Source organism: Rhinolophus hipposideros (assembly GCF_964194185.1).
Source record: "Rhinolophus hipposideros genome assembly, chromosome: 15".
Taxonomy (NCBI): Eukaryota; Metazoa; Chordata; class Mammalia; order Chiroptera; family Rhinolophidae; genus Rhinolophus; species Rhinolophus hipposideros.
This window is the reverse complement of record NC_138061.1, coordinates 47139899-47154988: the sequence shown is the minus strand read 5'-3', so window position 1 is coordinate 47154988 and position 15090 is coordinate 47139899. Positions and strand designations below refer to the sequence as shown.

General features: G+C 36.6%; 1 protein-coding gene across 3 annotated transcripts in view; it reads right to left on the bottom strand.

Annotated features, from left to right (window-relative positions):
- CCAR1 (cell division cycle and apoptosis regulator 1) overlaps nucleotides 1–12387 on the bottom strand; it is a 48762-nt gene extending 36375 nt beyond the window's left edge. The window contains exons 1-4 of one of the 3 annotated variants that reach the window (XM_081074239.1): nucleotides 12161–12387; nucleotides 10989–11113; nucleotides 742–914; nucleotides 234–278 (exon numbers count right to left, since the gene is read on the bottom strand). In XM_081074239.1, the coding sequence (XP_080930365.1) occupies nucleotides 234–278; nucleotides 742–914; nucleotides 10989–11061 (291 nt within the window). In that variant the 5' untranslated portion in view covers nucleotides 11062–11113; nucleotides 12161–12387. Of the gene's footprint in view, nucleotides 1–233; nucleotides 279–741; nucleotides 915–10988; nucleotides 11114–11703 lie in introns of all 3 variants that reach the window. The other 2 variants (XM_081074240.1, XM_081074241.1) reach the window with 2 other exon arrangements.
- Between the last annotated feature and the right edge of the window lie 2703 nt (nucleotides 12388–15090).

The following is a 15090-nucleotide window of genomic DNA, read 5'->3' as shown; positions in this document are numbered from 1 at the left end:
TGCTTTTTTAGAAACATGTGACAAACACTGGCTGCTAGTAGATTTTGGTTTTCTGGACCTGTCTCCTCTATCTTCCTCTCCTTTGGAGACTTTTCCTTTTTACCAAACTCATTGGTAAAAGAATTCAAAATCACATGTTAAGGTAGCTGACAGGAAATAAAATCTATATAAATTGAATTTGAAACAAATGGCTCTTTTATAATCAGTTTTTAACATGGAAGATATAAACTAACCTGTTGTTGCACACTGTACAAGGCCTGCTGAGGTTGTGAATATTGCTAGAAAAAGAATTTTTTTCAAAGAAAAATATGGATATTAGTAGTTTTATTTATTCTCAAAAAGCAATACACATACAAATACATAACTAGAATCAAACTAGAAAGAAATTTTATGGAACAGCTCAATGTCATCTAAAAATAAACAAAATGGTTATTATTTATAATCTGGGACCCATTAATAACTGAATTTTGTTCAAATAACTAAATTATAAGAACTGCTCAATTTAAGAATTTTGACAATGCAACTATACTTCACTATATGCCCTGCATATTATATAATTTTATCACCAGAAAAAAAACTATAAGCATGATAAAAACCCACAATTATTTCTTCTTTAAAAAGTGAAAATTATTCATTCTTTTGAAAGTGAAAGGGCCCACTCTGGCTACTTATATTCGATAGTTTCCTATGTCACATATCAAAACCTACTAAAAATTCACCTGTTGAAAATTAAAAACTCACCTGTTGCAATGCAGCTGCTGCAGCTGCGGCTTGTTGCTGCAATGCTGCAGTTTGAGTTAACTGATAGTTTGCTGGGGTTTGTGTGGTAAGGCCGGCTGCTGCCAGGGCAGTTTGCTGTGTATAAATGGTAGGAGATGCTCCAAGGAGTGATGGCTGCTGAACACCCAATGCAGCTAAAATGAGATTTAAAGGGGGAGAGAAAGATTTCAAGATTATTTGGATCTTTTCCAAGAATATTTCGTAAGTGCTTAGTGATGCACTATGGTCTGCCAGGGTATAGCGAATACCTAGCGAAAATTTTCAGTAATACTTGTCGAATTTAACCAATTCATGACTCATGCCAGATCCTTTACATAAGACACCATTAATCTACAAAAGTGAGCTACACAATTAAGCTAATCAACTGTAACTAATCCATGAGCCTAGGGTACCCTCAAAACTATTTTTAGGAAGTAGAGCAGAAAATAAATTATCTTATTTTAGTATAAAATTTACTGTTTTAGGTTCAAGCAGATAAGTCATATATTAAGGACAATATTGCTGGAAGTGATCCACCCTTAAAACTTTCTACTGAAATTTTCATGTACTTCTACTTTGCATTAGAAAACTGTAAAACTAGGAAAACAGGGCCGGCCCGGAAAACAGACCGGTTAGGTGGCTCCATGCACCTAACTCCGAAGGCTGCCGGTTCGATTCCCACATGGGCCAGTGGGCTATCAACCACAGGGTTGCCAGTTCAACTCCTTGAGTCCCACAAGGCATGGCGGGCAGCGCCCCCTGCAACTAAGATTGAACACGGCACCTTGAGCTGAGCTTCCTCCCTGATGGCTCAGTTGGTTGGAGCGCATCCTCTCAACCACAAGGTTGCCGGTTCGACTCCCTTAAGGGATGGTGGGCTGTGCCCCCTGCAACTAGAAAATGGCAACTGGACCTGAAGCTGAGCTGTGCCCTCCACAACTAAGACTGAAAGGACAACAACTTGACTTGAAAAAAAGGCCTGGAAGTACACACTGTTCCCCAATAAAGTCCTGTCCCCCTTCCCCAATAAAATGAAAAAACAAACAAAAAAAACTAGGATACAGACAAAAGCAACACTTTAAAAGCACAGAAAGTTTTTAATTCTAGTGCACTTCTGTACTGAGCAATGAGATAAAATTAACCACAGTGACTTAAAATGACCATCTGCATAAGCCAAATAATTGGGGAGGGATTCAGAATGACAGGTTTAGGTACTTGATGTTTAACATATGCTTAGGGCTCAAAGCTGGAGAGAACACAAGAAAGATTTTACTCGGTGTTTTTATGTAATTCCCTTAAATAAATGCAAAAAAGCAATCAATTAAAAATTGGGGTCTAGGGAACAGCTGGTTATCTCAGTTGGTTAGAGTACAATGCTCATAACACCAGGGTTGCCAGTTAGATCCCCACATGGTGTGAGCTACGCCCTCAACAACTAGATTGGAACAACTACTTAACTTGGAGCTGATGGATCCTAGAAAAACACACTTAAAATAAAATAAAAATTTTTTAAAAAGAACGAAAATTGCGGTCTAACGCTGCGCAAGCAAAACTGTATCTCCTGGAACAATGATTAGCTCCCCAGGTCATTAAGATTTGAAAAGTCTAAGGTTTAAAAAGTTCAAAAAACAGTAAATTAAGCACATATTTTTACTGAAGGATCTCTCAGAACCTTTAACATGCCGCTATGCATTATGTATCTCAAAGAGGTTGCCATAAAAATCAGTATTTGCTCATGGAACACTTCCTTTTCCAAAGCACCTTGCTTATATACAAGTATAACTTGAAAAGAATGCTGCTCTAGGGGTGGCCGGATGGTTCAGTTGGCTGAAGTGCAAGCTCTCAAGAATAAGGTTGCCGGTTCAATTCCTGTATGGGATGGCGGGCTGCGCCCCCTACAACCAAAGATTGAAAACGGCGACTGGACTTGGAGCTGAGCCGCACCCTCCACAACTAGACTGAAGGAGTTGATGGGCCCTGGAGAAACACTCAGTTCCCCAATATTCCCCAACAAAAAATTAAAAAAAAAAAAAAAAAAAAAAAAAGCTGGTGGGGGGAGCATGTGCACACAACATCTGATGTGGATTTCAATAGTTCGCAATCCCACCCATTAAACGCAGCTTAAGAACAGGAAAAAAAAGAAAAACAAAGCTGCTCTATAGGTATTAGTTAATAACCACATAGAAAGAACAATATTACGCTTTATAGAAACAGAACAGAGAGCATTAATGAACTAACTAAACCACCTTGTCTAAAATATCCCAGAAAATCTTTAGAAATGTGAGGCTCAACATCAATCATACATTAATTTTACTTAAAAATAAAACAAACCAATAATAATGTAAGGCAAAAACAAATCCCAGAAATCATGTTCAGGATTCTTGTAAATTACAAAGAATTCCCTGCAAAAACACTGATCGTTAAATATTTAAAAAGGAGGAAAAAGAAAAAATGGGAGGCGAAACTAAGGTGGGAAAAAACCTTCTAAATGTCTTAAATACATAATGCTAAATCCTTACCACATTAATTTCTTCTCTTTTGTTTTTAAGGTAAGTCAGATGTCACAGATGGGCAGAAAGGAGAAATCAGGACTAAGTAAAAGAATTTAAATAGAAGTGGGGAATATCTTAACACCAATATAAGTTCAAAATGAGGTTAAGTGTAATGAGAATAGAGAAAAAGGTACTGAAATCTAGGGCGTAGATTCTAACCAGTGAGTCCTGTTAACCTTCTGAAATGGTTTGCAAAATTGCAGACCAGAAAGTCCAAACTTGCATCAGATTTTCAAAAGGATTACAGACCCAAAAGAGGTTAAGAACCACTGTTCTAGGATAACAGAAGCAAAATTCTCATGTCAACACAAGACAGAGAAAGACCCTAGGAAAATTAGTATTTTAAATTCTAAGATCGGCATGTTCTGCATTTGAAAAAAGTGACATCTGTGATTCAGATATACTCAATCTCCTTCACCCACCTGAGTTCTGACCTCAGATCTGCTGTGTTTCATTCTTCTGGTACCAATTTCTAGAACTTTGGAAAATACTGATAGTTGCCACAGCAGAAGGGCTCAGAGCCAGTAGCTCAGAAAGTCTATTTCTTCTCTTAATTGGGGCGACATTAGTAAGTAAAATTACATAGGTTTCAAGTGCACATTTCTATAATATATCACCTATATATCACAATGTGTACTCACCACCCAGAGTCAGTTCTCCTTTCATCACCATATATTTGACCTACTTTACCCTCTTCTACCATCCCCCCACATACCTCCCCACCCGCTAGTTTTTCTGTATTTTGGTCCCTGGTAGTATACAGCAGCCCAGCATTAAGTAGGTGGGATGATAGCCAATACCCACATTTTCTGTTGTTGACAGCCAATGTGATGAATTAGAAACTATAAAACAGAGTAACTGACAATGAAGGATTCAATTGATAGGGGAAATTTATGGGAAGGAAATTTACATTCTAGCCATTGCTTCCCAAAACTAGTTAATTTAAATTTGTGAAATCACTGTGCATGTGGTTGTGGCTTTTGTATGTATGTAATACACCTCTTTCAAAAACCATTTACATTTGAGATTTTAATCTCAATAAAGTATTTTTCACTAATATTTATTAATGCTCCCTTTCGTGGATATCTGAGAAGCTATCCTTGAATATGTGTTTATAGCATTCTACACTCTTCTTGAATTATTATAATAAAATTCTGCAAGATAATTCTGTAACTTGCAAAGTACAGTTATTAACCTCTGATTTAATCTTTCTCTCTACATAAGCAATCAAACAGTGGTCAGATAATCGGAGATCTTTTCCAATTATCCACACTGGAACAGTCTATTCATTCAATCTGATTCATTTATCTTTTCATTTATCTGATCTCATGATCCATACGAAACATACGCTCATCTATGTATCAGTACTTCCACAAATAAACCTTTGAAATGAGCCCTAAATGACCACAAGCTACCAAGTAAACAACCAAATTTAAGGGCTAAGTTTTCTTAAACCTTCGAGGACAAATATAAAATACATTATTTTCTAAAATGCAAAATTAATTTCATATGACTGAAACATTCATATTATACTAGTAATTATGCACGAAATACCAGTCAACACACCATTCAAATACAAAAGAGGTCAAATATATGGTGATGGAAGGAGAACTGACTCCGGGTGGTGAACACACAATGGGACTTATAGATAATATAATACAGAATTGTACACCTGAAATCTATGTAATTTTACTAACAACTGTCACCCCAATAAATTAAAAAAAATACAAAAGAACTTGTCCCTTGTCTGTTGTCCCTTGATTTTATCAAACTATTACATTTAAAAATCCCATTAACTAATTCCTCGGAGTTCTATCTTTACGAAGATGAGTCATCCTTCTGAAATAATGAATAAAATTCAAAACCTCAAATTACCTCAGAAAATTCATTTTTTTCACCTGTAGTAAAATTATTTAAAATCAAGTAAGTCTTCCAAATGTCATCTTCTACTCAATATTCTTCCTAGGAAGTGATCGTTAAAAAGTTAGATTTCTCACAAATACAAAAACTTTGATGCCTTCATGAACACATAACTTCCTTACAATAAGACAACTCATTGGTCAATCCATTGCCCTGGCTTTTGAGATTCTATTCTAAGTCCATAATGTACTCAATTAATGGAAATATTCATTACCTCTTAAGAATAAGAAACTAAGAGGTCAAAGGTATAAACTTCCAGTTATAAAATAAATAAGTCATGAAGATGTTTAAAAAAAGAAATTAAAGCACAAAATATTTTAAATATAATATATTCCAAGTGTTGTAATCTTCTATAACTGCATTGTTTGACACACCAGCCACCAGCCTTATGTGGCTATTTCAATTTAAATTATGGACAATTAAATAAAATTAGAAATTCAGTTCTTCAGTCACAGTAACTACATTTTAAGTGCTCAATAGCCAATGTGGCTAGCTACCATATTAGACAATGAAGATATAGAATATATCTATCATTACAGGAAGTTCTTAGTGAACAGTGCTTCTATAAGGAGGAGGCAAAGTGTTAACTAAATCAGTTATATTGGGTTCTTAAAGTCTCTATAAAGATTAAAGACAATAGTTCTTCCATACTCTTGAAGTTGCACTGAAATGGTAACTAATGATTCTAGCCATAGTCTCTTCTAGCTACTATTCAAATAATTGTTGGTCAACCCTCCCAGGAAGTTGAAGATGCCATCCGTAATGTCATATGATGTCTTAATTATCTTTAACTGCCTCTGATATTTACCTAGTTTTTGACCCCATTTCTTTCAAGGAGTCTCGTAGCACCCAAAGTTATTATTCACACTTTCAATGTTATTTCCAATACGTTTTCATCTATAACACATCAAAATTATTTCCCAGATCATAATAAGCATAGTGCAAGAGAAACTACAACTTACATAAACATGAGTGTACCCTCAATTCAGGATAGAGAGATGGGGGCACTCACTGGTTTGTAGGTTGGTATGTTAATACGGCTCTCTCTGGATTAGAGCACACGTAAGACACACTCAGAGATGAGGAAGAAATGTATTAACAATGAGTCTCATTAAATTTTATGTGCATTATTTTACTCTTAAAAAATGTTCGAAACAATTTGCTATTACATAGCAGTACTACTGTTTAAACAGCATTAGACCCACACCAGTAGCAATCTTCCTTTTCAACCAAATGAGTTGGAAACACCCAACTCTATGAAGGGATAACTAATGTAAAAGTAAAGTATACATGGTACATTGGCTATTATTTCTTTGAAAAGACCATAAATCTTGGAATTCAAGAATTTGAACTGTTGACTCAAGAGATTGGAGTTTTAAAAGATGACCATCAGTCCAGAACAAAGAGATATCAAAAATAGTCATATTCAGAGATACAGAGGAAAAACTAATGGTTGCTAGATGGGAGAAGGGCTGGGGAATAGGGGAGAAGGTGAAGGGATCAGGAAGTACAAACTGGTAGTCACAAAATAGTTACAGGGATGTGAAATACAGCATGGGGAATATAATCAATAATATTGTACAGATTATGTAGGCCTCAGACGGGTATTGGGCGTATCAGAGGGATCACTTCATAGTCTATATAGATGCCTGACCACTGCACTGTGGTCAGGTGTACTTTATTTGAAGTACACCTGAAGCTGAAGTAGAATAATATTGAATGCCAACTATAATTATATATGGGTGTGTGTGTGTGTGTGTTTGCGTGTATATATATATACACACACACACACACACATATATACATATATACATGATCATGGGATGTAAAATATAGAACATAGTCAATGGTACTGTAACAGTGTAGACTGCGGGAGGTTATCACTTTGTGAGGGGTGTAAATGTCTAACCATTATGTTATTTTGTACACCTGAAACTAATATAATAAGTACAATAAAATAAATGGAGTCCTATTTAAAACACTTGTACTGGCAACAGCTTCAGTCTCCTGTATTAAAAGAACCACATTACCACTAGTTTTAACTCCTGAACTAGTTCATTTTTCTCTATAGCTAGAATGCAGTCATCTTACAAATGGTCAAAAGAAATGGGTGAGAAAATAGGTCTGAATCTGCTAAATCCATAGCAACACTTCAATATTGTTGCAATTACATGCCTATACACATGCGAATATTTTGAGTCAAGTATATAGAAGGTATCCCTAGTCAATATAATTAAGTCTAAAGGCTACTCAATGATTTAATCAGTGATTCACTGGGTATCTCTTTCAATGTCTCTACAAAACAGGAAACTTAAACTTTCAAACCTAAAAGCTCTGGTCCCAAGAATACATACCACAGCACTTCAGCTAGGAGATAGAAATATAGGACAAATATTAAGAACAAGTATTTCAGGGTGAGAAATAGAGCTGGAAAGACCATCCCATCTCAGTCTTTGAAGATATTTTTGCAAATGGATAAGAGAATAGAGCAATGGAAGATACAATGAACCACGTTTCTGAGGTCCTAACATTGACTCGCCTGTGACCTTCTGTAAGACCTAAACAAATTTCTTCATCTTTCCTCATCTGTAGAGAAAGGAGTTGAGACAGAATCTATAGCTCAGACCCCATTCAGCTTTGAAAAATTCTGTGATTTAGATAGAAATTATGCTTTAAGAATATCACAACTGATAAAATACGTCGGAGCTGAGGGAGAAATAAGTAGCATATCCAGTAAGTAAGAGAGGAAAGCAAATAAAAGCAGTTAGAACTAAATAAAGAATAGAGAGCATCACCGCCAAGTGAAAGATGGAGAAAGGAGCTTCTTGACTTAAGAGAAGGATCTTCTAGTAAGCACTATGGATGAGGATACAAAGGTTTGGGAAAGGTATGGAAGGGCCTGAAAGTTAGGAGAGCTAAGCAAGAGAAAACTGCTACTGATGCAGTTACCCAAATGTGAAGTGCACCGGGTCTAAATGTAAAATGGAGAAGTATATTTAAGGCATTTTCAAAGGGGGCAAAAGCAAGGTTTGATATGATTGAATATGGCGGGTACAGAAAAAGAAAATTAAAGATGACAGATGATGACACATAGGAATAACTCTCATTAACTGAATTGGCTCAGTATTAAAATGAATCAGAAACAATTCAAATACTCATCTTCAATTTTACAACAGATTTCAGCAATAAACAGCTAGTATGTGTGTGCGCCTTTACTTAAGTTTTTAATTATTTAAATATGTCATCTGTGTGAATGCACTGAAATTTTCACATCACCGTTAACTGAGAATTTTATAGTACAAATGCAAAATAATCTTGCTAGAAAATGGAACAGAAAAGCCATTAATTGAGCAAAACCATGTTATGTGATATACAAAAAGGAAACAGTGATCATTTTTATATTACTTTCAAAAGAAAATGAGTCAGAAATATCGGCACAAAGATCAAAATATTTCATTGGGGTTGAATTACTGTTAACCTTTTTCTGTTATATGATTATTTGATTTATGACAGTGGCTTCTGATACTAATATATCTAACATATTTCAATGGGTGCATTTTTTTTTAATAAAGTTAACCTGGCACTTACACATTTCCCTAATTAAGTCCTTTTAACATCCTTTGTTGAAATATTTTCTCAAATTGTATTGAAGCTGCCAGGAAAAAAACTTAAGGTGTTTATACTTTGAAATGTTCCCTTAAGAATGAGGTGTAAATAAAACATTTTAATTGCCTCAGAATTGAAACAAATTTTAACTTTGACAGAAATTTGCTTGGCCCTGAGAATCAACTCTAATAAGATAATAATTAGTCATAAATGCTTTAAAATGAAGGCAAGAAAATATCAAGCTTTCAGGAAGTAGCCTAAAATATAGCACCTAGAAATTAAATATTATAATAAAAGCAATGAGTAATGTCACCAGAGAGAGCCATTTAGAACCTACATCAGGGTTTTTATAAGAAAGCTAAGTGTACATGCTAACAAAACACTTGCCTACTTACTGAAGTTATGATGTGTCAAAAAAAATTTTATATTTTGAAAAACTCTGGTTAACTACATAGTTCCAAGAAAATCCACAAGTAACTTCCTACAGCACAAATACAACAAGCCATTTACACAAATCCTGTTATTTACATTTAGACTCTACTGCCAAGTATAAAAAGTGAGACCTATATTTACTACTGATTTTGACAAGTTTTATAAACCTTTGATGGCTCTTTGCTCAGTCTTAAAAATAATGAGTATAACATACATTTAAGTAATTATAATACAAATGTTAAGAGCTAGACAATAGAACTCCACCATGACAGTTATGTACTGGAACAATACAGATGAATTTACAAGTAAAACTATATGTAGAAAAAGCAAGGTAAAACATGCTCAGTTTACCAAAATACCAGTACTTGCTTCTGGACAGAGAATAGTTGCTAATTTTATTTCATCAAAACTAAGTCAATACCAGATTTCCCATTATTTAACACAAAGGAGAGATATTTGGATCTGAATTAAATATAATGTATAACTATTATTTCATATTATTTTTTGTTGCCTGCAGAAATAACTGTGAATCATTTAATCCCCCCAAATCAAGAGTAATTAAAATAAAAACCCTACAGTATCCAATTCTTTAAAGAGAAAGGTCATCTATATAACTAGGTAAGTCACATCCATCAAATGTTAGAACACCCAAGTTAGAAGATCACAGTATCTCTGCAACTAACCTCAAATTACAAAATAAATATTTCAAGTAAAACACAGCAAAGAACTAGCATTAGATAAGTCATAAGTAAAAATACAAAATAACAGAGTAAGCAGCAACTTTTCTGGATACTCAATTTCAAATTTTCATTCTGTAGAATCCCTGGGAAACTTGTAAGTCAAAAAATAGCAAAATATTCTTCCTAAGACCAATGGGAAGAAATTTATTAAAACAAACATTTTTCAGTGACTTTTTTTGTTGACTTTATTTTGAAAATGTAAATCTTCATTTGCTCCTTTTATCTTTTTCTTTTACTGATAAGTTCTTTAGAGTTGGTTTTTCTACTTTAAATTTAAACAACTGAAAACCAGTCATGTATAATTTTTCAAAGTATGAATTTTTAATACATTTATTTTTAAATACAGTTGAGCCTTGAACATGGGTTTAAAGTATGTAGGCAACCTTACATGCAGATTTTTTTCAACAAATATGTACAGTACTGTAAATGTTTTCTCTTATGATTTTCTAAATATTTCTTCTCTCCAGCTTACTTTATTGTAAAACTGCAATATATAATACATATACCATACAAAATGTGTTAATCAACTGTTACCAGTAAGGCTTCCACAGTAGGCTATTAGTAGTGAAGTTCAAGTTTTGGAGGAGTCAAAATTAGTACAGGGATTTTCCACTGGTGGGGAAGGGGCTCCATACCCCTAACCCACCCCATTGTTCAAGGATCGACTGTAACTTCTGAATACTGACACCTTCATATGCCAAATGAAGTAATCTCTATTTAATGAATGAGTGGCTGCTAACTTCTAACAATTAAATCATTAAAAGTTAAACAATTTCATGTTTGAAAAACTATAAAACCGTCGAAAGCTGCTGTGTAAAAGTGACTTTTTGCTAATTGAACCATGAATTTTTAAAACGAGCTTCACAGACAAAAGCAGGATACATCACTTACAAACATTTTACAGTATTATTCACAGCCCAACTCACAGGGTTATAACATGCCCCCGCCCCTTACAGTGCAATGTGTTCAGCAGTCTGACCTGGCTGAGATACCGCAGTGGCTGTAAACTGAGTAGCCCATGGCGGATTCTTCTGTCCTCCAAACTGAGCCATGATCAAAGGGGGGGAAAAAAGCCTTCGCTTGTTTGTCTTCTACAGCGGCGATCTATTAAGAAAGGATCCACATTATAAGTTCAACCAAACTATAAATACCACAAAAGAAATATCTAATTTGTCAAGGGCATGTTCACAGATCTAAGTATAAATAACATGGGGCATATGGATGTCCTGATGTGCAGCCAAAAAATGTACATCAGGTAATTCATCAAAAGTATCCAACTTCAATATATGACATGAGGGGTAGACTTAACAAAAAAAACGCACTTCTTTCTGCGACTACAAACTGTCACATTTAAACACAAGCCCATCTGCTGTTAGATACCCAATTCTTAACAGTAAGAAGAACACAGCTTTCAGTTCAAAGGAAATACAGCCTGCGTGTTTCTTTTGGCAATGAGTTGGGGACTGAAACGTGATGAGCCCAATCACAGAACTTAGGAGACACTGAATAAAGGTATTTAAGAATATCATTTAAATAACGAACATCTCCATACTATCTCAAGCAGGGAAGACACGGGGGCTTTCTTTTCTCTCCCCTCCCTCGACGGGAAAGGCAGTTGAAATAACGGATGCCCTGCCCTGTAGAGAAGCATAGCGAAGACCCCTCCCCCAAAACAAGCCCGAAAAGGCGAGGACCTTAGCCCGCGGACCCCCTCCTTTCCCCGCGACTCGGAGGGGCCAGAGCTCTGCCATCCGTCTTCCTCCAGCCCCAGGTCCTCACGGGCCGCAGACCAGTGAAGGCGGAATCCTCCGTCCCACGAGACTGAGCGAAGGGCCAAGGGGAGGATACTTAGAACCCTGGAACCCTTAACCCCCGGGACGGACGGAGGAAGCCTCCATCTCCCGAAACCCACGCCGCCGCGAGCCTTCCCGGGCCGGAGGCCAGGGGACTAAACCCACAGCGGCCGGGGAGCAAGGGGAGGCGGACAGCAACCCAGCCGGGGCCGCCAGCCGAGGCGGAGGGGCGCAGGGCCCAACCGAGGGGCCGCTGGAAAAAAGCCAGCGGTGGGGGAGGGGCCGGTCGCGCGGGGCCTGCTCCGACCCGCACAAAAGGGACCGCGTCCCTCCCGCCCCAGTCCCACGAGAACCCCACCGTCGCCGGCCTACGGACGCCGTGCTACCAAAACGGTCGCTCCTGGCCCTTATGCGGATCCGACAGGACGTTAACAACCCCAGCTCCGCTGCCGCCGCTCCAACCACGAGGACCAGACCTTCACCTGAATCGGGTCGCAACTACCACTGAAGCCATTTCAAACCCGTCAGCCTTAGGCGCATGCGCCAATTTCCCCTCTTCCTCCACGCCTCTCCCCTCCCAATCCCTCCGAGGAGCGGCGCGGACGGGTAAACGTTCTACGTGCGCGCTCCCCAGCGTGCCTTCAGGACGCCCAGCCCTTTCACTACGCGGCTAGAACTAGAGCGCGCCTAAGAAGGGTTACCTTGGCTTCGCATAACAATGAGCCGGGCTGTATCCCTGCGCAAGCTCTGCGGGAAAGGTCCGCCGAAGGGAGGGGAGGAAAGAATCGGCGGTCACGTGACCCAATGAGCCCGGCCGCCATTTTGTGGTTTTTCTCTCTCACTTTTTTCCTACTGCAAGCACTTGGAAAAATGGATATACCAGTTATCTTCCCAACGTTGTTTTAAAGATTGAAATTATCAAATATATGGTGATGGAAGGAGAACTGACTCTGGGTGGTGAACACACAATGGGATTTATAGACGATGTAATACAGAATTGTACACCTGAAATCTATGTAAATTTACTAACAATTGTCACCCCAATAAATTTAATAAAAAAAAATTGAAATTAAATTCACTTATCAAGTGAATAATTAACTTTTAAATAATTTATATTGTACAGTTGAGTGGCTTTTAGTATATTCATCAGGTCATACAATCTGTATCATGTCCACTCCTAAAAGAAACCTGTATCTGTTATGGTGTCACTCCTTTATCCATACCCCTTCCAATCTCTGGCAACCACTAATCGGCTTTCTATGTCTAAGGATTTGCCTGTCCTAGACATTTCACAGTAATAGTATCATATATGACCTCTTGTGTCTTGCTTCTATAACTTACCATATCATTTTCAAGATTTATGTCGTAGTAAGTATCAGTACTTCATCCCATGTATCGGTACTTCATTCCATCCTATAGCTAAAACAATTCCTTTAAATGGGAACTACCACCTTTTAACCATTTGTCATTTATTCATTGATCATTTGGGTTGTCTGTAATTTGGGTCTATTATGAATAATGATACTATGAACAGTCAAATACAAATTTTTATTTCAACTCTTCAATTCTCCTAGGTGTTTACATAGAAGTGCAGTTCTGGGTCACGTGGTCATTCTCAACTTTTTGAGGAACTCCCAACCTGTTTTCACAGTGTTTACACCAGTTTACATTTTGACAAGCAATGTACCACATCCTCCTCAACTCTTGTTATTTTCCTTTTAAAGAATTATATTTAGCCTAGCGGGTATCACGTGGTTTTGATTTGTATTTCCCTAATGACTAATAATGTTGAAACTCTTTTTGGCTGTTTGTATATCTTCCTTGGAGAAATGTCTACTCAAGTTCTTTGATTCCTCCTCTTCTTCTTTTTTGGCAATTTTTTTTTGGTAAAATATAACATAAAATTGATCGTTTTAACCATTTTTGAAGTATACAATTCTGTGACATTAACTACATTCACAGTGTTGTGCAACCATCACCTTTGCCCAATTTTAAATTTGGTTGTCTTTTTGTTGTTGAGTTCTGAGAGTTCTAGATCTGCATAATAGATTCTTATCAGAGATATGATTTGCAAATATTTTCTCTCATTCTGTGGTTTGTCTTTTAACTTTCTTAAATGTCTTTTTTTTAATTACAGTTGATATTCAATATTATTTTATATTAGTTTCTGGTGTACAGCATAGTGGTTAGACATTTATATAATTTACGAAGTGATACCCTCCACCTGGAACTATACATAGTTATAACAGTATTATTGACTATATTCCCTATGTTGTACTTCTTAAGTGTCTTTTCATGCACAAAACTTGCTGACTTTTCTCGAAGTTAAACTTATCTTTTCTCATCTGTTGCTTCTTCTTTTAGTGTCATACCTAAGAACCTACTGCCAAATCCAAGGTCATAAAAATCACGATACTTGATATTAAATTATAGTATAAGGCTATAGTAATAAAAACAGCATGGTACTGGCATAAAAATAAACACATAGATCAATGGAACAGAATAGAGAGCCCAGAAATAAACCCATGCATATATGGTCATTTAATCTAGGACCATGGAAGCAAGAATTTACATTGGGGTAAAGACAGCCTAGTCAATAAATGGTGCTGGGAAAACTGGACAGACAGATGCAAAAAAATGAAGCTGGACCTCCTCCCTACATCACATACAAGAATAAATTAAAAATGGATTAAATACTTAAATGTAAGATCTGAAACCATAAAAATATAGGAAACAAGAAAATATAGGAAGAAAGTTTACAAACATTACCCAGAGTAATATTTTTCCTGATATATCCCTTTGGGCAAGGGAAGTAAGAGAAAAAATAAACATATGGGATTATGTCAAACTAAAAAGATTTTTCACAGCTAAGGAAACTATCAATAAAACAAAAAGGGAGCCTACTGAATAGGAGATTATAGTTGCCAATGATATATCTGATAAGGGGTTAATATCCAAAATTTATTAAAAAACTCATTCAACTCAACACCAAAAAACACAAATAATCCAATTAAAAAATGGGCAGAGGACATGAAGAGACATTTTTCAAAAGAGGACATACAGATGACAAACAGACATGAGAAAATGCTCAACATCACTAATCATTAGAGAAATGCAAATAAAAACCACAATGAGATACCATGTCACTCCAGTCATAAGGGCTATCATCAATAAATTAATAAAAAACAAGTCCTGGCAAGGATGTGGAGAAAAGGGAATCCTCGTGCACTGTTGGTGGGGTTGCATATTGGTGCAGCCACTATGGAAAACAGTATGGAGGTATCTCAA